This window comes from Atta cephalotes (genome assembly GCF_000143395.1).
Source record: "Atta cephalotes unplaced genomic scaffold scaffold00018, whole genome shotgun sequence".
Taxonomy (NCBI): Eukaryota; Metazoa; Arthropoda; class Insecta; order Hymenoptera; family Formicidae; genus Atta; species Atta cephalotes.
In genome coordinates this window covers 5,811,369-5,835,876 of record NW_012130082.1, presented here as the reverse complement: position 1 = coordinate 5,835,876, position 24,508 = coordinate 5,811,369, and the positions used below count along the sequence as shown (strand labels likewise).

Below are 24,508 nucleotides of genomic sequence, written 5' to 3'. Positions count from 1 at the left end.
AAAAAACTGGTCATCTTTTGAGGCTATCCACGAATCGATCCAATTTTTTACTTCTTCATAAGACCGGAAGTGCTGGTCAGTCAGGCCGTGGCCATTGATCGAAACAAGTGATAATCAGAAGGAGCAACATCTGGAGAATACGACGGGTGGGGTAGGACTTCCCATTTCAACGTTTCCAAGTATGTCTTGACCACTTTCGCAACATGGGATCGAGCATTGTCATGCTGCAAAATTACTTTATCGTATCTCTCGTTATATTGCGGCCGTTTATCTTTCAATGCTCGGCTCAAACGCATCAATTGCGTTCGATATCATTTCTGGAACTCTATTGTCGGTATAGCCATCAGAGCAGTCTTCGATTTTTCCATTACCTCCTTTCGGCTGTTAAAACGCGTTCCCCGTAATGGTTTTTTTGACTCGAACAGAAAAAATCAGTTTCCCAACATTTCCAAAGTTTTCACACCATTGAATCCATTTTTAACGCAAAATTTAATACAAACTCGTTGTTGCAAATTCAACTCCATTTTTAAAAATCTGTAAAAAATCATAAATACGTGCAGAGGTAGATGTACTCAAGACGGCGTAACTTTTACAAATGTCAAGCTATGGTGATAAAATTTGGTGGGAATGTCAATGATAGATGTGGCAACTTAACCAAAAAAAAAACAAGAACTCAAATCAGCTGATTCAGAGCATCACCTGGTGATAATTCCGGGAACTTTTTGATCAAGTGGTATATATATATATATATATATGTGTGTGGGAAAAAGTTCATGGCGTTTTTTTAATGCCATCTAATGGGAAAATGTAAGCGCAATGCAGCGAAACACATAGAACTGCCATGCCAGGCTGTGCTAGGCAACGAAGCGCTATTTCCCTCTCCCTGCGCGCCGCCGTCGCCGCCGCTCGAGTGGGCCGTCCTACGAATTCGCGCGGCGCGGCTTAATATTGGCTTAGACATTTCCTTTTCTAATTCGAAAACTATAGCGAGTATTTCAAAATAGTATAAGAATTTTTTGTTTCCTTTGATCTCCCAATGTGGTTCGGACCCATCTTATGAGACACCCTGTATGTATGTATATATATATATAAATATATATAAAGATATGTCGCATTTTATTGATAAAACAACAATAACATCGGAGTTTGGGTTTTACTTTAGGATCCTTTTGAAAAATTTTTTATCGTTTTCGGCATAAATTTCACCTCACAGATACGTATTAATGTGTATATTTTAATCCTGAAAAAGGATTTTCAAATTACAAAAACCTACATTTACAAATCTGTAAAAGAGGAAAAAGATAAGTCCTTGCATATTACGTAATTTCGTTTTAGGATAAATATTTTTGTTTACATCGTATTTTTGTTTGAATCGTAATTCCACAAATTCAGTATTCGTTCAAATTCTAGATCCCATTTTACGCTTATTTTTAATCTACAAGCTGTAAAACTTTTATATCAAGCTAATGTTAACTTCAGATGACAGTTGTACACAGTGCCACAAAGTAAATTTAAAAATTTTTTCCAATTTTCTCGTGAAATCGTGTTTACGGGATTTTTTTGTGTATTTTTTAATTTTGTAAAAAAAAATTTTGCAATGAAACCAATTCGGAGATTTCTCCTAAAATATAATCATGGTAAAACAGGACGAAATCAGATTATAAATACCTTTTTTACAATCGATTCTCGGATTTAAATTCTTTTTAGTATGGAAATAAAGTATAAACTACAATGAAAGATTGTGAATTGTATATTTCGCGAATATAATTTATGCATCAACATCCGCGAAGGTACATATAAGCACTTACATTTATTTTTAGTTTTATTAAAAAAATATTACTATTTTATTTTATGTCAATAAGACATATATATACTTAAATAAATGTCTCTTTTTTAGCTTTGCCGTACTTTATTTTTATTCACAAAATAAATAAGATTTAATTAATTAACTTTCCTTTTTTATCCCATATCTATCAATATACTTAAGAATAAAATCGATTATCGAGATATCTTTTCCCATTATATAATGTAATTTTTTACATAATTTCAGTGATCTACTGTCCGTGTCATGTAAAACACAATGTATTTTATCTAAATAAAGATCTATCTTACTTGCATAAAGTAAGCCATTTGTTTCATATTTTAATATATTCGTGTCAACCTGTTCAATTAAACGATTTAAATACCGTGCTATATTTACCATTCCCAAAATTTTATGCATTCTTGGCAACACCATAATGGGATCGAGTCCAATAGTTTTCCAAATTATAGTTAAAGATAGATCCACATTTGTGTTTTTGCTGAAATGAAGCAAACCAAAGCTAGCAAGCTCATCAGGTAAGTTTGCCACTGTAGAGTGAATGTATGTTGACACAGAAACATGAAAGTACGGTGATATGAATTGCAAAAATGGTTCAATAAAATAAATTGGATGTTTTGGATCGCAAAAGATAACAAGTTCCTGTTTAAAAAACTTGGGCTTTTTTGACAACTTTGCCACCTGCTTGATTTTTGGTTCTTGATTTGACTGTGTTTTTACCGGCTTTTCTTCTTGCTGCATTCTCCATCGTGAACATATCATTCGGCTAGTTCTGTAAACAGAAATAATAACCTGAATTGATCGGATGTTAGAAAAAATTTTCAGATTTAACTACTGTTAATGGCTTGAAACATCACCATCGAGTCGCCAGGGCGCGCGCGCAATCTGCGCCGCTCCTGAATCGCTCGCCCGCATAACTAAAACGCGGTACTTCATTGACACCAGATCTGACGTCAGTGTTTACCCATGGACATTAGTTCAAGGGCGATGACCACTTATAATAGTTTAAATATACTCTTCATCGCAAATGGATCTATCATACAGACATACGGGGATCTTGCCCTACGACCTAACCTAGGGCTACGCCGTATTTTTCCTTGGCGTTTTATGGCAGACATGACCACATCTATAATAGAATCCAATTTCCTCGCATATTTTCATCTCTTACCGGACATGAAGCAAGAGCAACTGATGGATGCGAAAATGAAATTTAAGATCAACGGGACGAACAGACAAGAGCTCTCGTTCGTAAAATCTATGATAGAAAGCACTGCCTACCATCATTTATTGGCGCGGTTCTCCAGGATTACGCAAATCTCGGGGAGGCACCAATGGTCACATTCAACCATGCATTATATTAAAACAACTGGTCCACCAGAAACATGACCGCACAGACTAGCGTCGGACAAATTAAAGGCGGCAAAGGCGGAGTTTATCTTCTTCTAGAAGAAGGGATTATCCAATTCTTCAAAAGCCCATGGGCCTCATCATTACATTTCTCAAAAAAGAAAGCACCTGGAGACCATGCGGAGATTACAGAAAACTCAACTTAGAACGGTACCTGACCAGTACCCCATATAGAGGATTTTACGCACTCTCTGAACGAAAAAACCGTTTTGTTTACTCTGGATTTGGTACGAATGTACAATCAAATTCCAGTGTATCCGGAAGACATCCCTAAAATTGCAATCATCACACCGTTCGGACTTTTTGAGTTCCGATGCATGCCGTTTGATTTGTGAAATGCAGCGCAAACTTTCTAGAGATTTATTAACGGTTTACAGGGCTTATATTTTTACTACGCATATATTGACGATATCCTTCCAGCACGAAGGAAGAACACTTAAAACTTTGGAAGAAGTATTTACCTCGATGCATACGGCATACAGTTAAACCCGGCCAAAGTATTTTCGGGACTACACAAGTAAAATTTAGGATACTTGGTGTCAGCAGAAGAGATCCATTTGCTCTGAAAAAATGTAAACCATACAAGATTTCAAGAAACCTGAAACCATTTAACAATTAAGGCAATTGGGGATACACAATAAACTTTTACAGAAGATTTGTACCTAGAACAGCAAAGGAGCAATATTACACGATGTTCTACGAGGACCGGAATGAAAGGAAAAATTCTCGTAGAATGGACGTCACAACTAGAACAATCTTTTCAAAATTGCAAAAACAGTCTGCAAAAGCTACACTCTTGTCTACAAAAGCTACACAAGAAGCTACAATTACGCTAACCACTGACGTTTTGGATAGCACTCGGGTGCAGTAGGAAATAAATAGGGAATGGCAACCGCTAGTATTCATGAGCAAGAAATTGAATAGAGCGCAAACAAAATATAGCCCTTACGATCAAGAACTCTTGACAATTTATACAGCGGTCAAACATTTCCGACATTTGGAAGAGCGGAAGTTCACAATCTACATGGACACTGATGACACCTTTCGCAAGACTTACTGCGCAGCTCTTTGAGACAAGTCCGTCACTTAGACTTCGGACAATTCTCTACAGATATCCAATATATGACCAGAAAAGATAACATCATAGATACATTCATCATAGATATATCTCGAGTGGAAGCCATACAAAAGGCATCGGATTTCGAAGAGTTGACAAAATCGCAACGAACGAACATAGAATTAAAGTAAATCTTAGACGGCAGCAGTTGTCCCTAAAATTAAAGGAAATTAAAATTCCTGGCTCAACAATGACACTATATAGCGATATAATGTCAACAGTTGCATGCCCTTATGTGACAAAACCATTCAAAGAGTAGGTTTTTTAAGCCCTACATAGTTAAATCACATCCAGAAATAAAAGCCACTATAAAATTAATAAAACAAAAATACGTATGGCAAACATACAATGACTCGTGTATGGGCATAAGTCTGTCTACAATGCCAGAAAGTCAAGGTATTCAGATATGATGACACCAATAGGAAATTTCCTAGAACCAATAGATGATTTCAACACATTCACGTGGATATCATAGGACCTATGCCAACTTTCCTGGGATACAAATATTGCCTTACAATAATCGATCGACTTTCGAGATGGCCAGAGGCAATATTCATCCAAGATCATCCAATATCACAGCAGAAACGGCAGCAAGAGAATTATTCACAAAGTGAATAGCAAGATTTGGAACGTCAGCGGATAACTACTGATCAAGGACGACAGTTCAAATCCGAGCTTTTCAAAAAACTGGCAAAGTTGATAGCGCACCTTCACACCACAGCATGTCACTCAGCAGCAAATGGAATGATAGAAAGATTCCATTGACAATTAAAAGCAGCCATTAAAAGTCACCAAATAGAAAAATGGGCAGAGTTGCTGGAAGGAAGATCTGCAAGCTACACCGGCTGAAATAATATATGGGGAAGCAATCCGATTATCCGGACAATTCCTCAACGAAATCAACAATAAAATCGACAATTTAGACGATTTTACAAAACGTCTGAGAAGGACAATGAAGGACTACAACCGAAACTCAGAAGATACGAAGAGAAAGCTACTTTTATATATAAAAAGGTTATAATACAACAAGTCTTTGTCATACGATGCTCCAACGGGATCCTTACAAACACCACGGATCTTATCAAGTTCTCAGCAGAAGCAAGAAAATATTCAAGATACGAATTAATGGACGATCCGTGTCATTAGATAAGCTAAAGCCAGCCTGAACGCACGCTGGAACAAGAACTGAAGCAAACCAAAATACCATAAACTCCAGAGCAGCCAACGGGGCAAAAGACAAGAAGCGAACGAGTATCACGTTCTTCCGTTTTGAAGGACTTTAAAATAACCAAGGAGGTCATGGCGGCTTAAAACATCACTAATCGAGTCGTCGAGATGCGTGTGCGATCCGTGCCGTTCCTGAGACCGGTGCCGCACTTAATGCTGACCGAACGCCCGCCCGGCGCGAGTCCCGATCGCCGCTGCGAGAGGGCCACGCGTTATAGCAGCAACAAGTGCGAAGAATGATTCACCATTCATAGAAGTAGGGCTCTGCGGGAAGTTTTCAGGATCTTCTCACTAGAGTTAGAGTGAGCTCAATAAGGGCCTCTACTCTAATATTAGATCACATTAATAATATGATGATGAATTAATAATAAGATGATGATATTAACCTGATCAAGTGAACTTTTCGAGCTTTCACGCTATCTCGCAAAGCGAGCTCTTTCTTTCAAAGGTCTTTGCATTTCACTTCATAAAGCGAGCTCACTCTCGGGCCTTTGCATTTCCTCGCGAAGCAAGCTCGTTACCTCACCCTCGGGCCTCGAGCAAAACGAGCCCCATTCGGTGGGCCCCTCTGTGGTATCTACTTCCTGGCAATTAGAGGTTTACTAGCTGCCACGGAAGTGTTGTCGTCCAGTCCTTCTCACATACTAGAAGGACTACCGACGGAGAAGACAGAAAAGCCGCTCGATCCGGATATTCTTCTTCCGTAGATGTTTATCGATAAAGCTCCCGCGAGAGAATACCCCCGCCAAAGATTCGCGATGATGCAATAAGCAGACGACCGCTGCCTAAGGAATTATGGGAGTGGGGAATTGGACCGCCGATTTGCCTTCTGCTAGTAACTCCCATATGATCGAGGGCACCGGGACGAAGGAGAATCAACTCGCAGCTGACACGCCAGCTTTTTGGAACCGACTCCAATTTTGAGGACTTCGAGAAAGAAACATAAGACACTAACATACGCTCACATGCGCACGCACGCACGCACGCACGCGCCGCAGGGCGCTACAATAAATATCATAAGTACCGAAAGATATCTCTGTACATGTTGGTATATAAAGTTGAATAAGAGTAATATATTTTTTAATTTGTGAAACCTTCTTTATTAAACGACACCCTTCCACAACTGCAACATTAACATACATGTAAATGATATAATATCATTTAACTAGAATTGTTAAATTTTATGTTTTATAATTTAGCTTATAAATGTATTTTTTTTACCTAATTTTACTTTCAAAAAGATATAATCTAACATAAATACCTTAATAATGTTTAGAATGATATTTACTTCTCTAATCGACATAATGGATTGTTATGAACCATTTCCATGTCCACTTTTGGTCCAACAAGATCGCGTATATTGTTTAAACCATATTTAATCATTGTTGGCCTAAAGTCAAAAAAATTAAGTACATTACATTTTTATATTGAATTATGATTTTTGTTAAATCTATTCTCATACCTTTCTAATGACAAACCCCATGCAATGATATTTACATCAGGAGGTAGATTCATTGGCAATAACATTTCAGGTCTAAACATACCGCTATTACCAATTTCTATCCATTTCTCTAATCCATTATGAAAACAGAATATTTCCATACTCGGCTCAGTGTACGGATTATATGCAGGTTTGAATCGAAGTTGAGTAATACCAAGTTTACTAAAGAATTCATATAATATGCCAATAAGATTACCCAGTGTAAGATTGTAATCGGCAACGACACCTTCAACTTGATGAAATTCAGCAAGATGTGTCGCATCTAAAGTTTCATTGCGAAATACTCTATCAATACTGAAGTACTTGATCGGCTTAAAATCTCCCTGCAAAATAATTTTTTTAATTTTGTCTCGCCCTTAGAAAAGTAATTTATATATACTTACTTCTCCGTCGATTACTTACTTTCTCCATAAGTTTATATAACATTCGTGCACTATTGGATGTTGTATGAGTGCGCAGCAAATTTTTTTGTGCCTCTTCCAACTTCCAATCATATCTATAACCTTGAGATCCATATGCTCCTTTACTGTGAACAGTCCTCACTCTTTCCAAATATTCCATAGGGAACTTTGTGCTAAGACAAGGTTCTAAAAGATAAAACTAATTTTTTTATCTATGTCTTTTAAGCATTCATACATTAATATAAAATAAAGTACCAGAGATGAAAAAAGTATCATGAGCATCACGAGCAGGATGTTGCTGCGGCTGGAAAAGAGCGTCAAAATTCCAAAAAGAACTTTCTATGTAATTATTTGATGGCATTTCAGTAAATCTAAAATAGAACAATTTTTGTGATAAACAAAAATCAATATAACATTAAAATATATACAATTTTCGAGATTTTAAAAATAGTAAAAATCTTGAAAAGAAAAATTGATGTTGTTTACCCCATTTCCAAGAAGATTTTCCTGAATTCATGACGAACTTTTAACAATGGATGTAAATGTCCTATTTGAAGTGACGCACCTAGAGCGTCAAAATTGTATGGTTTAAATTTTTTATCTTTCCAAGCACCATTTACCAATAAATTTGATGTCAAGTCTGTTTCTAACTTTTCTATCTTTGTAGAAAAATTTGGTCCCTTTTCAAGATGCATAATTTTTATCATCCTGCCATTATGAGAAGAAAAATTTTAAAAATAAAATGTTATGTAATTTTATTTTGCCTTTTACTTGTTTTATTTTGCTTACACTTCTTGCAATAACTTTCTCTTCTTATATTCTGCTTTAAGATTTTCCGGGACATTTGTGAGATTCTTCAAATGTATCTGAAGGCTATCTATAATGGACGGTACTTTCTTTCGTACAGTAGGAATGTTTTCACTTTTATCAAGCCCGATCCACCCTATAACCATTGCCTTAGAAAAACCTACTTTAGCATAAGGGCTAGATTTGATAAGTTTGGCCTGAGATATCCCTTCATCAGGGATAGCATTATAAACAGCTGCTTCGTGACTGCCATGTTCTATTACGTATTTTCCTTCATCGGTAATTTCCCATTTTTTTTGGGAACTTGGTTTTACTGTGATCAACTGTAAGTAGATTAAAGATCGCGGTAACTGTAATTTAACTCCTAAATCAATAAAGATAGGCTTATTCGATTTACGTTTTTGCATGAAACAAAAGAATCTAGCAGAAAGTAAGTAATGCTCTGTCCCACGAACTGAGATATTAAGAGGATATTGAAATTATCAACGGAGTGTCATTTCGTATTTCTCAAATCATTTTGTTTTCCTTATACAAACTAAAAAATTCTTCTTCAGAATAAAAGAAAAAACATAAATATCTTTGAAAAAGTACAAATCGCTATGAAAATCCTCAAAAAATTGTAAATTAGTTTTCAGTTGTAGGGTCGCTTCCTTCACACACACGTACATATACGCATGCATCACATATAAATGAATGCAAGGATATCCAAACAAAAAGTACTTTCCCATATTTGAATAATTTATAAGAATATTATGAGATCTTCAATTATGATTTTGAAGAAAGAAATGTCTTGAGGACGATTTGAGTGTCATAAACTCGCATTCATGCGATATATAGGATATAGCAAAGCAAGAAAAGTACGTTTTACTTAATGATTTTGCTTAATGTATTTAATGTTTTAATTAATGTATGTAACGTTTTCTTGACTTTGCTTAATATTTTATTTCGTATGTAATATTTTATTTCGAAATTAAAAACCTGTTTTATCAACATCAATCAAATTCTGCCGTCGTACCAGTTTCCTTTAAGGGGATCTTAAAGCCTCCTTTTACCATGTAAGCATGTAATATTAATATAATTTTTGTATAAAAAATACTTTTTTTTCTTTCACCGATTCGCACGCGTGCGCAAAAATCCTTTTCCAGGATTAAAGTATACATTAATATGTGTCCGAAAAGTGGAGTCTATGCCGAGATCGATCGAAAATGTTAAAATTGATATATTTTTTACCTTTTTTTAGTGTAACATGGCGTCGCAGTTGTTAAGTCGTAATAATGTTTGCTTGATACGAAAGCTTTACAACTTGTACGAAATAGTGGTTCCCAGATACACAGTTTACATGACAACATCGAGTTCTTAGAATTAGATGTTTTATCGCGAATTTGTTACGAAAATTGACATGTGTGTGTGATTGCGTATACCATAGGTTACGTGAGATATTGCTGTGATATAAAATGACAACATATCGATGTGTGGCGCATGGCGTGATCTCTGATGATTTCATCGGAGTTCGAGCTTTACTTTAGGATCCTCTTAAGGTGTTTTTTCATGCTGACGTTTGATGCTTATTTTCAGCGTCAAAATTTTAATCATATAATCTATTTTGACATTAAACATAAGTGTCGAGCGTCAGCATGAAAAGGTACCTTTGTAAGATATTACTATATGAGGAAGTCAGAAGACAGTTCCTTCTGTCGGGCTATGTGACTTCGCGACGAGACGGTTACTTAGGAAATATGGACGACTTCGAGGCCTCGAATCAAATTCCGGCATTGGTGAAGCGCCTGACATTTTTTTTTCGGTCTCTTACACTTTGAAGCTTAAGTTAAAGTTGATGATTATTCAGATTAGGAAATATCATACTATGAATGCGTTCTGTTTCACGCATAAAGCCGGTTCTATTAATTACAAGTTTATTGCGACAATCAATCTGAAGCTTGTATTTTGAAATCAACGCTTCATATTGGCTGTCGTAACAAATTTGCGATCAGCTTGCAACTAATGTAGAACCGGTTTAATGCATCATTTATTGTTATTCACCAAATATTAAACAAAGATAAATGTTGCACCATGCGCATCATGTGTAGGAACGCAGTCTATGACAAAGGCTGCGTTTCATTTAATTCACAACGCTCACTGGAATCATTTCATCTTTGTTGTTTATCGTAAACAAGGACAAATAATGCTCGCGAGTGGTGTCGCTCATCACTCACATTCAGTAGTGAGTAAAAAAAGAATGGCGCCAATGTATGTGCCAATGTAATGCTGATTGGCTCCGCCATTAAGTGTCCTAACTGTTAGTAAGAAAGAAGATAATGTTAAAAAAAGAAGAGGATAAAACGAGGAATTGTGTCATAGATATTGGACACATAGTGGCGATTTTCGACTAATTGGCGTCATTCTTTTTATATCCACTCTATTCAGCGAATCATGTGATTTCATATGTAGCTAATCTCGAATGTGGCTCATATAAATGGATTAGCAGCGATAAATTTTTGGTAATTATATTAATTATATAAATAATTATATTAATTGTGTTGTGTAAAGTGCTGTAAAGTCTAAAATGTCAAAAGCGATATTACAATTGAACCTGTCAAATTGATGCGACAGTATACAACAGAAATAAATCGAAACTACAGCCAAATTGACTAATAGCATCTGTATGCATTAATGAATGTACAAATTTAAAAAAAAAAACAAAAAAGATTTTGGATTGATTCTTTATTTGAAAGACGACGTGAATATGGATTAAAAAAAAATTATGAAAAATTTATCAATGAATAACCGATCATATGCTTCCGTAGTCGAAATACTTTTTTCGTCTATGATTATTTCACAAGTATGTATGTACAACAGCCATCTGAAAATTTCATGAAATTATCGCAAATATAACATATAACAAATAATATAATAATTAAATAATAATAATTTAATAATACAATAATTAAATTGGTATAATGTATCAAGCAATCATAAAGAAAAGTCGGTATAAATAAAATTGGAAATAAAAATAATCAGAGTTAAATGAGATAAAATCGTACGCAACAAATTTTTTATTGATAAGAAATTTTTATTTATTTATTTATTTTTATTGTGATAATTATTTAGAATATGGGTATCACCACGAAACTTGATAAAAATATATTTATTTGACACGAAATGAAAGAATTCGGCAAAAAAACGTGATATGAAGCGAATTGTTAAATGTTAGAGTTGAGCTATGTTCGGAAACATTACGCAAATGCTTCCATGTATTATTTTATCCTTGTGTTTAACATTGGATAATAAGATAATACATGGCGACACTTAGGTGATGTTTACGTTACGCAGTTCTAATAACTATTCAAGTAAAGAAAATTCGTTTTCCTAACCTGAATAGTCGCTTCGTACGATAGACTGTCGCATTTTTCTACTACATTCTCTCATTTCGAATGAAACGTATCGAAGGAATATATTATATCAAACAATACATTTTGTAATGATATCCATATTCGAAGCCGCTACATACTTTTTGCTACATTCCAAAATGTCCTTTCCGAGAAAAAATGTTATTCGAAATATTGTAGTATACATTACATATCCTATTTCGAATAAAATTTTCCTCGGAAAGGATATTTTAGAATATAGCTTATTATTGTTAGTAAATATAGCTAAGTAAATACTATAGACATATAAGACCCAACATGAGGTATATATACCTGAATTTGGCAGAACGAGAAGCAAAATATCGGGTAACTTATCCTTTTCTGTGCGCACATCCTGAACACAGTAAACTTATTTTGATAATACTCGAGAATTCTACTTTCCTCTCTTTGACGAAATTAGATTAGATTCATTCGATGCATTTTTGAATGAAATGAACAAATCTGGCAAAAAAGTGACGCTCTGCCCCGTAGAGATATTAATCAGTGAAGTTAACGACTATTCAGATTAGGAAATCTGCCACATCGATGGCATAGAAACATGAGAACATGTAAGTGAAGCTAGAATAAATATTTTCTGCTTTAATTTCATCAAAATCTGTGACAATGATAGAATTCTTAAGTATTACTCTTACTTTTACTTATTTTATTTTACTTATTTTATCTTTTTCAGTGATATAAATGTCAGAATGCGCAGAGAAGATTGTCTCGATATTTTGCCTCTCATGATGTTCTACCTAATCTAGCATATAGAAAAGTTTATGGATGGATTTTATATGTCAAATACCTTTATTATACTTAAGCTTGCGGCATACGATGCTTGTTTTTCTGCTGGATTGTTAGCTGGATTAGAATCTTGCCACCATAATGACTGCGATGCTGTCAACTATGCATCTAGCAATCCAGCAGGACAACAAGCATTGTGTGCCGCCGGCTTTACATTCTGTTCCATATTTTGCGTAAGAGCGATGTCGCTAAAAGTTGGATTAATCCAACTTTTCAACGGTGTCATTGGTGACAAGTGGACAAATTGAAAGAAAATTCAGTCATGTGATTATTTATCGCTGTGACAAGCGACATCATGAAATTGTATGTACTGTGACGTGACGTTTTCCGTCCGTCACAAGGGTTGTAAGACCCGGCCGAATCGCGCAGCTCCGGCGTCCTGGATTCTTCCACTTTTCATAAGGCAGATATACTGCGTACTCTTTTAGTTCGTTATCTCATCTATTTCATGTTTGTCTTGTTTATTTGTGCGTCCCGAAAATTTTCTGCATTGGTTTGTCGTTCTTTCGTGCGCTAGAGCATCGCGAGTTTTACAGAATAATTGGCGACCCCGCCTCCCCTCCCGCCCCTTGAGAGCTTATGAATTTTGCGTCGTCTCATCAGATTATAGATGAAGAGACAGCCAGGGCCGAGAATCGAAAGAGAAGCAATTGAGGATTGCCCAGCATCCTACAAGATGGATAACACGCAGGTAATATCGCTGTACATTTCGATATTTTTTCGCTTTGAAATATATTCTACTATATTATAGACGCATGGCGGAGGGATCACGAGGGTAGCAGCCGGAGATGGCCATTCTATGCCCAAGTGTCGGCGAGAGATCCCACGGAGCTTGCGGAGATCTTCTCTGAGAAGTAGCGAAGATACCGATTACTGGAACACCGACACCAAGATGTGAGTCTCCCGCAGAACAAAGATCCGGAAAAGTCTCCTAAGTGGCCGAAGGAAACTCTGCGACCCAGTCGAATTCCGTGCGCTAGGACACAAGATACGTGAACGACACGGCTCGCGCGATTCGCGGAGCCCGCAGGGCCGCGCCAATTAGGCGCGATAAGGCCTCCTTACGGAAATAGCGTATCTCCAGAAGGATTAGCGCCCGGCATTTATGCTGTGGCGAGCGAGCGAGGAGCACGAGTGAAGAACGCAGGATACCAAAGATCCCGGATAACGAGGGGAAGGCCTGAGAGGAGGATTAACGGGATGAGACGAGCGCCACGAAATTGTAAGGTCACCTTGTTCGAGAGGCGCGTGCCATGATCATTGTCGGATTTCATATATGAGACGCACGCGAGGCTCTGTGTCAGGTTTTTCGCGGTTGTGTTTAAGCGCGCCGCCTCCCGCGACGACTCGTTACGAGATTTTCGGGAGTTATTTTCCGCGTCCGCCTAAATCACAGCCTAATCATTTTCGTTAAGTCTTGTCGCGTACTAATTTGTTTCTCGTTTGTATCGGAACTCTGTATTGTGGTGTCTGCGTGTTCTTTATCTCTTTCCTACATTCTGTACGACGGTTCGAAATCCCCGCGGACAAGAACGACGTCGCGTGTTTGTGGTAACACCATTTCCTATCTCGGCTATTAAAGCTATCGTCGAGCTATTGTTCGTGCGATTTGCGAGTATTCTTACGTGCCGTCGAGAGTTAGCGTAATTAATACGCCCTGCATAGAACATCGAGGCATGTGCAAGGCTAAAATAACGCATTTCGATCGCATGCTGTGGTCGTGATCTTGTCGACGAGTACGAATGAGAGATTAGCAAAATAAAATTTGTCACTTTTATTATTTAATTAATTATTGTGTGATTTGTTGTCGTCGCCCTTTTCGTGTCTCCAAACGATTCTCTATTCTCGACCGCGAACCGCCCCCTCTGCTATTCCCGAGGCTGAGCTGCCGGTTACGAGCTGCCGTCGGTGTTTACAGTTCTAAAGTAAAATAAAGCATGGAGAATATCCCGATTAATTTCGAATAAAGAGTGGCATGCTCAATCGTGCCTGGCGCTCAACTATCGAGAGCTTACGTTGTTCTCAAGAGTGGCCGCGACAAAAAAACATTTTCTGTCGCGTTTCTTTTAAGATCAAATAAATCCTCGTTGTAAAAAAAAGAAATTCTACCTAACAGAGAGAATATTAGCTGCGAACACGTGATGAAGTTGCATCACGCTCGTGAGTGCAGTACTTTTAAATGGAATGCAGTTAAATGTATCGATATGAGCATTCGCTGTGATCACGTGTTCAACATTAATTAAAGGCATATCTTACATAGGAGCGTCAAGTGTCGAGCTAAGAGTATATTCATACAAACTTGCATGCATAAATGTATGCATAACGAAAATTATTCAATCACATTTTAAGTGCGTCTTTATAAGAAAAATATTGGAAAGGTCGGAAATCCATACAAAGGTCTGGAAGAAGGAGAAGAAAAATATTGGATAATTTTCTTTATGCATTCATTTATGCGACAGTTTGTATGGATATATTGGGAAAAAGTTCGTGGCGTTTTTCCTGCTAGATGGCATTAAATGCTCAGCAGTTGGCAACTACTAATCGCATTGGCAACACTAGACATGCGTTTAAAAAGTGACATTTTAACCTTTGTTTTGAGCCGAAAAAGATTGAAATCGGTGAAGTGGATCAAAAGTTATTTTATTTTGAAAATAGAAATAAATAAGGAAAAAATTTGCTACATTTTGCAGTATCACTATGATAAAGGCAAGAATGCTGCACAGGCTTGTGAAAAAATTTGCGTTATTTATGGTGATGATACTCTATCAAAATCAGCAGCACAGAAATGGTTCGCTCGCTTTCGTGCTGGAAATTTCAATATGAAAGATGAACCTCGCTCCGGGCGATCAATCACTGAAAAGTCCGATGAAATCATGGTAAAAGTCGAGCGTGATAAGCATGTGAGCACTGTGGAGATTGCCACTGAACTAAGCGTCGACCACAAAACAGTTTTAAATCATTTACACAAAGCTGGATACAAAAAGAAGCTCGATGTTTGGGTTCCTCACGAGTTGAGTGTTAGGAACATCATGGACCGAATTAACAATTGTGATACGCTACTGAAACGAAATGAAATTGAGCCATTTCTGAAGAGAATGATAACTGGTGATGAAAAATGGATCACCTATGACAATTCAACTAGAAAAAGATCATGGATAAAGAAAGGAGAGAAGGCGCAAGCAATCGCAAAACCTAGATTGACGAGGAAGAAGGTGATGTTATATGTGGTGGGACTAGAAAGGAATCGTTCACTATGAGTTGTTATCGTCCAATCAAACAATTAATTCCGAACTCTACTGTGAACAACTGCAGAGATTACAACAAGCAATTGAGAGGAAGCGGCCAGAATTAATCAATAGGAGAGGTGTCGTCACGACAACGCTCGACCACACACATCTTTGATGACTCGGCAAAAATTGCGAGAGCTTGGCTGGGAAGTTTTAATGCATCCACCGTATAGTCCTGACATCCTCAGACTATCATTTGTTTAGATCTCTGCAAAACTCTCTTAATGGTGTAAAGCTAGCTTCAAAAGAGGCCTGTGAAAATCACTTGAAGCAGTTTTTCGATCAGAAACCACAGAAGTTCTATCGCGATGGAATTATGGTTCTGCCCCAAAAATGGCAAAATATTATAGAGAATAATGGAGCATATTTGGTTTAAATAAATTGATTTCAATACTCTAAGAAAAACACTTTAATTTTACTAAAAAATCGCCACCAACTTTTTCCCATATTCAATATAATACCACAGTTGAATATGAAACAAATAATTGACTATGATTGGTTAATTTCTTGCGGCTTATGACTTGCGATCCTATTGTAGAACAAATTAAGGCCATTAAGATGCTGTCAGTGCCAGCATCGCAGCCAATATGATTGCAAGATTGCAAGATAATCCAGCTAATAATTCAGCATCGTGCCGCAGATTTTACACGTAAAAGTCATAGTCGTAAGACCGTAAAAAGTGATAGATTGGCTACTGTATTGGGGCCAAGCATTGTCGCGCAGAAGCAACACGAGTGAAACATCATAACCTCAAAGCCATCACATAGATACAAGTTTTCCGCCAAAAGATTATGATTAACACCTTATTCTTATGACCAACGTAATCAGAAGTTACGTGACTTATCGCCTCGTAATCAATCAATTTATAGCTTTTTATGGTCTTACGGTTACGATTAAAGATTTGTTCACGTCGCATATTTCTAACATGCTTCAATATATTGCTACTATATATTACTATTCCTACCATATATAGCTCCTACTCATTCTAATGACTTCGACACCAGCGCGATGTTCGCCGCGCGCGACGATATCCAATGAGAATATATCTTTAGAATGAAAACATCAATAAAGCTGTATACTCATTGAATATCGCGTGTCGCACGTATGCCGGAAGCACAACGAGTGCGATTGAGTGAGTAGGAGTTACGGTTGGAGGAAGTAGGAGTATGTTGGAGCATGCGACGCGAACAAACCTTAATATTTTTCGTGTAATGGTCTTATTCGCTAAAAACAGATCAAAATTGACGAATAGCAATTATTCGATACTTGATGCTTGAGGCCATGCGCATAATAGAAAGAATAAGGAATTAGGAATAAACAATTTTAACTTGTCAGAAATCAGAACGAATTTCTGATAGGTTGAAATCATTATTCCTTATTCCTAATTTCTTATTCCTATTATGCGCTCTTGACACTATCATGTAAGGACCTTAGCAAAAAAGCTGATTTATAAGGTACATAAGCTTAAATCCGCTATTTTTTAGTCAGAAAAACACATTTTTTTTCCTAGGAAGCAAAAATTAATTTATTCGAAGTACTTGCCCTCGCTAACTATACATTTTTCCCATCTTTCGGGCAATTTGTGTATACCACGTCAAAAAAATTCCTCATCTTTCGAGGCAAACCACTCAAGCTATTTTCGGACGTCTTCGTAAGAATCGAAGTGCCGCTCAGTGAGCGCTCAGTGGTCCATCGACGAAAACAGGTGATTGTCAGAAGGTGCTAGGTTTGGTGATAAGCGGGATGGGTAGCACTTCCCAGTTGAGTGTGTCCAAGTAGTTTTAGATCATTGTTGACATGTGCGATGGTGCATTGTCGTGGAGGAAAATCAGCTTGTCATGTCTTTTCCGATAATGCGGCCTTTTTTCATGCAAAGCACGGTGCAATTTGATCAGTTGTTGGTGGTAGTGGTGAGCATTAACAGTTTCACCAGGTTTTAACAGCTCGTAGTAGATGACACCCTCCTGATCCCACCAAACGCACATCAGCATCATCTTCCGTCTGAAGATCGCGACGGTCTTGAGGAAGATGTTGATGGTTTGGTGGGATCAACCCAAGATTTCTTGCGTTTAGGATTCTGAAAATAGCTCCACTTTTCATCGCCTGTCACAATCCGATGCAGGAACGACTTTCTTTTTGTCTGGCAAGCAGAATTTGGCATGGGTTTTGGCGTCGCTCCATCTGCTTATCGTTCAGTTCATGCGGCGCCCATTTTCCGATTTTTTGAACCTTTCCCATGGCACTTAGCTGCATGGAAATGGCTGCTTGAGAAACACCCAATTGCTCGGCAAACGTTTTTTGCGATTGGGTATCGTCCTCGTCCAAAAGAGCCTGCAATTGACAGAGTGACCTCAAAGCAACCCTTCCTGGGCCGATTTTCACGCTTCTTGTCACTCAGATTAAAATTGTCGTTATTGAATCGGCAAAATCTCTGCCAATCTCTGCACGTTGTTTCCGATAAAGCATTGTCGCCATAGGCCTCTGCAAGCATTCGATGCGATTCGGCAGCCGATTTCTTCAAATTGAAACAGAAAAGCAAAGCTTCCCGCATATGCTTTTTTTTAGCAAAAAACTAGACATGATTACGAAAGAAAAAATGTATGTTGTTGTATAAAATTGCTGATAATGTGCACTGATTAATGTTGACAGATGTCAAACACATAAAAAAAAGTGTGTGCCCAGGTTAGCTTTGTACGCTCACTAATGCCACCTATGAACAAACAGCGGATTTAAGCTTATACATCTAACATATGAGCAGCAGATTTTTGCATAATGCATAAGCAAATCAACTAATCAGAATCTTTCCTTTCCTCCCATTCCATGGAAAAAAAGAATTTCGATTGATTCTCTTATGCACTATGCATTACGCATTATGCAAGTCTATCTAGATTCACAGCCTTGCTTCAAGAGGCCGCAAAGCCTTAAGAAATTGATCAATCAGTTAAATATGAGAATAATAATCGACTGTGGTTGGTGAATTTCTTATAACTTGACGGCTTAGGGTGCTATTCCATGACAGTCGAAATTTCGGAAAACGGAATCTCGGAAAAGTAAGAGTGGGGATCAACCAATCAAAATTATTTTTATTGAGATGCATTACTGTTCGTCTGCACATATATCTACGTTAAATGTAAGACTATCGAAATTGAATTTCTATAAGTATAAACTTTGTAAAAATTTGTCACGCATGAATATATGTAAATATGTATACATAAACATATATAAATATTATACATAACATATATAATAAATATGCATACATAAATATATATAAATATTCATAAACATAATTTTATATGAAATATGTCAATACATGTTCATATATCTTTCATAAAAGAATTATTTTTTAGTGTAATAGAAATAATAATAGTAATGTGAAAATATTAAAAATAATTAAAAGAATAATGTTACATCCAGCCTTCATAGTTCTTATCTTCGATTAGAATTTCCGCCATTACCGTAAAAGTTATCAACAAGTAATATCGGTAGACCATCTATTTCTACCGTAGGAAGTTACAATGAGGAACCGAATAATTTGCCTTTTAGACTAATAATCCACTCGAGACGAAATTGGATTAAATATTTGAAGTTGAATAGACGAACTTTATCCCGAGGAACAAAGAAGTAAATAGATTAAGAATTACAAACTGAGAAACAACAGTCTGTAATAAATGACACATTATATTTGTAACTTTTACAATAAGTGATTATAAATTACTACATAATTTTACTACGCATAATATTAATGTGACGCACTTCTGTGAAGTTGGCACCTCATTTTTTAAAAAATGAAATTTTTATCGAAGTTCCGAATGCACCCCGAAGAGTTCTGGAATTCCTGCCCAAAATTAAGAATAGTTCCGGCGAATTAATATAAAAAAAAAAAAAATTTTAAAATTTGGGATGCTAACTTCACAAAACGAAGAACGAAAAATCGCGATATCTTCTAAACCATTAAACCTAGCGCCTTAAATGATAATAACTTTCGATAGAACTCGTGGTGTGTTATCCAGAACTGTCGACAGAATTGTCAGAACTTTAAAAAAATTGTCATTCCTCGGGTGATAGAAATTTTCGATTCGACGAACGAAAAATCGCGATATTTCTTAAACCGTTGGTCCTAACGCTTCGAGCGTTAATATTATAACTTTCGTTAGAACTCGCGGGGTCATCAGAACATTTGCGAAAAATTCCAGTAATAAATATTAATATTAACATACTTTTACAAAACGGTCTTTCGGCACTGCGAAACGCTATATTGGACACTAATTACGATAAAGCCTCAACATGCAAGAAGGGCCATGAAAATGTTCTCGAAAAATTTATCTTTCAATCGCATTTACTCATAGATTGCAGTGTGTTTACGGATGGACAATATGCTTCCATTGGTATCGAGAAATAGAGTGCGGCACTTGGATCTATAAAATCCAAAAAATTGAACATGAATGATAACAATTACATTCTAGCTGGTGTAGTATCATATCATCAATATGCCAGCGACAAAAATAACGGGCACTATATAGCATTCGTATATGACACTCAATGATATTATATGACATGATGACATGATGACTAAGCGGAAATCAGATGATGAAGTAATATTTAATCATATATTGTACTATGGTACACAGAATTGAAACTATATACAAAGATAGTTAAAAACATTTTTAACAAATTCAATAGTTATCAATCAATGATTTCAATCACATTTCACCAAAATCACAATTCATCAGACACATTCGATCATGTCAGACAAACATGCGCGCGCGCACGTATGCACGCACGCACGCATGCACGCACAAGTTATTAACGCTCAAAGTTATTAACGACCAACAGTTTAAGAAATATCGCGATTTTTCGTTCGTCGAATCGAAAATTTCTAATACCCGAGAGGAGAAAATTTTTTTAAAGTTCTGGCAATTCCGTCGATAGTTCTGGATAGCATCCCGCGAGTTCTAACGAAAGTTATTAACACTCGAAGCGTTAGGACCAACGGTTTAAAAGGTATCATAATTTTTTGAATATCTGATTATGTCATATCTGAGGGACAAAAATTTTTTTAACATTACGGCAGTTCTATTGAGAGTTCTGGATAGCACCCCAAAAGTTCTATCAAAAGTTATTATCATTTAAGGCGCTAAGTTTAATGGTTTAGAAGATATCGCGATTTTTCGTTCTTCATTGTGAAGTTAGCACTTCAAATTTTTAAATTTTTTTTTACATTAATTCGCCGGAACTATTCTTAATTTTGAGCAGGAACTTCAGAACTCTTCGGGGTGCATTTGGAACTTTGACCAAAATTTCATTTTTTGAAAAATGAGGTGCCAACGTCACAGAGGTATGTGACGCGTTAAATTTTGACTGATTATTCTATATTCTTTTTGACGCTTAAACTCTTGTATCAAATTATATTTCAAACTATTACAATAATTTTCTGTTCTTATACTTATTATATCTATATAGATATTGTATATGTTAAGTATGTCACATACGTTATATATGTTAAAATCAGCAACTTAATACGAATGTACTGTCTTTATATTTTGTATTTATTATGACTTATTATGACTTTCCGTTGAGCCAACCTTTATTTAAACGGTTCGTTATATTCATCACTCCGGATGATTTGGATAGAGTTCAAACAAATCTATATAAAATGTATCATAAAATGTGATTAGTTGTGAATATTAATATATCATCCAAAGTTTCATGATAAAATTTGACGATCGTGTGGGTGAGTTATTCGTTAATTTTTTGATTGAATTTAAATATCTTAAGTATATGAATTTAAACAGATTACACTCAGTTTTAGTAACCTGCAAGTGATTTAACCTTGACCGTTCGCTAAATCTAGTATGAATAAAGAAGATTGCTGATGAAGATTCCAAAGAGAATCAAAATGTTCAAGATTTTTTAAGATTTCAAATAAAGATGATATCAATACTTCGTATGGATTAATAAATTTATTTGTAAAAAGTTATTGCGCACCTCTCGTTCGCGCTAACTGTTATTAGCCCAGATTTAATTTGTATTTTGTTATTTTAAGAAGAGTCCTTGTTTAACATATTTATAAGAAAATAATTTGTGTTTTTAAAATAGTGAATTTGTATTTGTAAAGTATATTTGTATAATTAAAGCAGAAAATTATCTTTAGAAATTGATTGATGTTGAACACGTGATTATAGCTCATGCTTATATCGATATACATTTACGCTGTTTTCGAACTAAAACATAGAACATTACAGTGTTCCACTGTAATATTCTATGTTGTGTGTAAGGTACTTGTTGAAACGCAATTTAGTTTTATAGTGTAACAGAATGCATTGTAGTCTTCCATTCTTATTCTTATGATTATATTTATTTCTTATGATTATATTTATAAATAATAGATGATTTTTATTTAGACTTAAGTTTAAATAAAAGTTTATGATTTTTATTTAGAGTTATAATTTTTTCAGAATTGGCGATTCAATTTTATAAAATAAGTATAGTTACTAAATAACTTTTTGAAAAGTTGATTAACATTAGGTGCTTTCCATTTATACACAAATGAAATGAGTCTGAAGTAAGCTGAGTATTTCATTCACTCGGATTAATAACGTCAGTATTTGCTTATTTTGGTAAAAAGTTATCACATGACAACACAGATTCATAATCTCATTTTTAAAGTGAGTTTACGAGACTCACTAAAGCGCACGGTCTCGATTTTTTACAGATTATAATCCCTACAGCACAAAGTTGCAGCAACATTGCATGTTGCAACAATATTGCGTCGCCTGAGTTGCCATCTTTTTTGAGGAAAGCGGCTTCCGATTTTGCTTATAATATTGGGGGCAATATACTATAAATTGCATAACCGGAGGGAAACAATTTCCCTTTTCTTTTTTATAAGTTTTATAGGTTAGGACAATCGCATGGCAACATGACAGAAATTAATTCTACATAAAATAAATTTGCTAGCAATTTGACAGTAATATATAAGAAACTGTGTAGTAAAAAGAATTAATCTCTAACAATGCTTTTCTGTTTAAAATCGCGACTCAAAAAAGAATTTTAAGATATCTTTAAGAATTCTTTAAGAAATATCTTTAAGATATTTCAAAAATTATTTTATTAGAATAGCTGAAAAATCTTCTAATGCGTCTTTTATTTTATTCTTGTTGTATTTATGTTGTTTTTTAAAATCGAGAAATTTAACTCGATGCATCCTTCTGGTGGCGGTACCGCATATTGCTCGACGACACTCCAATTCCATTTGATTGACAAAAATATGAATAAAATATTTTATAAAAATGATTTTCAACAGATCGTAGCAACATTTATGTGAGAATAATTATTTATTTTCGCTCGTTTGCATAAACAATCGTTATCCGTATAATATCTTCTCGGGACCAATTTATCAACATCAGTTAGCTTAATCGACCAATTGCGGTTGACAGTTAATCACGATTAAGCTTGATCGGTATTAGTAAAACTAATCCTAACCTAACCTAAAATTATTATTGCCCTGGTGACAGCAACATGATGGCAATTGAAGAGAAACTTATGCTAAGCATCTCTTTCTTTTCTTATGCCAAGGAACGTTTTGTTATCTGGACAATTAAATCTCATTTGTCAGAATACAAAAGGAACGCAATTCAACTGAGTTATGATGCTACAAGTGAAAATTATGTGAGAATAATTGTAAATGGAAAGCAACTATTGACATATTTTACATGCGTGTACTTAATTTTTTACAGTGTCGAGCAGTGTAACATCTGTATCACAATTGAAACATTTTGTGTAAGACACAGTGGCTAGTATTCATAGTTCAGTTTTTCTGCATCCAAGACGTTGTTAGTTCTGTCTTGAGTCACGAACCAATCAGAGGGCCATTAGCATCTTAAGATATTACTTAAGACAATCTTGAAATAAGAACTGACTATGAATATCATCCAGAAGGCCGCATTAGCGTCTTATGACATTATTTTAAATGATTTTGAAATACAAGCTTAGTTTACTAAACTGGTCAGTATAACACTGGCCGATATTTATAGTATTCTTATTTTAAGATTGTCTTAAGTAATGTCTTAAGTTGCTAATGCAGTCTTGATTGATTCATAACATCTTTATACTTAAGATGATAGACTGTCTTAAATGTAAGATCCAACTATGAATAGTTTATACCGACCAGTGTTACCCTGGCCAGTTTAGTAAACTGTCATCTGTGTATATTGTTGAAAAATATCCTTAATCAGTGTGACAGATTTTATAATCTCAATAGTCGTCAAATTTAACGCTCAATCTCGGTTTGCGGAGTAAAGGACGTTTATTTCTGCCAGATTCTTTCGTTTTATAGAGAAACGCATCGAAGCCTAATTTTATTGATTTTTGAGTTGCGCAAACTAAACTGTATAATTACAAAGATCGTAAACTTGATTGAACACGTCCGGAGAAACAATTTCATAGGTGAAATATTTTAACATAACTACTGATAAGCGCGTCTCGCGTTAATTTAAATCACATGTACAAAAACAATTGAGAATGTTGAGAATGTATGAGTTTAAATAATATGCGATCAAAATAGAAATTGCTGTTGTTGAAACAGACTCACGTCATGGATCGTCTCGAGACTTTTGATCGCACCTACGATCTTTTGATGATCCTCTTGAAGTATATCTGCCAAATATAACGAATTCGTTTCGCCATGTGTATCCAGATATTCTAAAATTCGATCCGTCAAATAGCTTGCCAT

The 24,508-nt window shown here is 35.7% G+C and overlaps 1 protein-coding gene across 1 annotated transcript; it reads right to left on the bottom strand.

Annotated features, from left to right (window-relative positions):
• Window positions 1–1,739: 1,739 nt before the first annotated feature.
• On the bottom strand, window positions 1,740–24,508 carry LOC105618857 (probable phenylalanine--tRNA ligase alpha subunit). Its single transcript, XM_012200391.1, has 8 exons — window positions 24,368–24,508; window positions 8,262–8,602; window positions 7,959–8,180; window positions 7,728–7,843; window positions 7,474–7,658; window positions 7,033–7,394; window positions 6,859–6,960; window positions 1,740–2,591 (listed from the first exon to the last, which is right to left on the bottom strand). Exons 1-8 carry the CDS (start codon window positions 24,506–24,508, stop codon window positions 1,946–1,948), a joined length of 2,115 nt encoding a protein of 704 aa, XP_012055781.1. The 3' UTR covers window positions 1,740–1,945.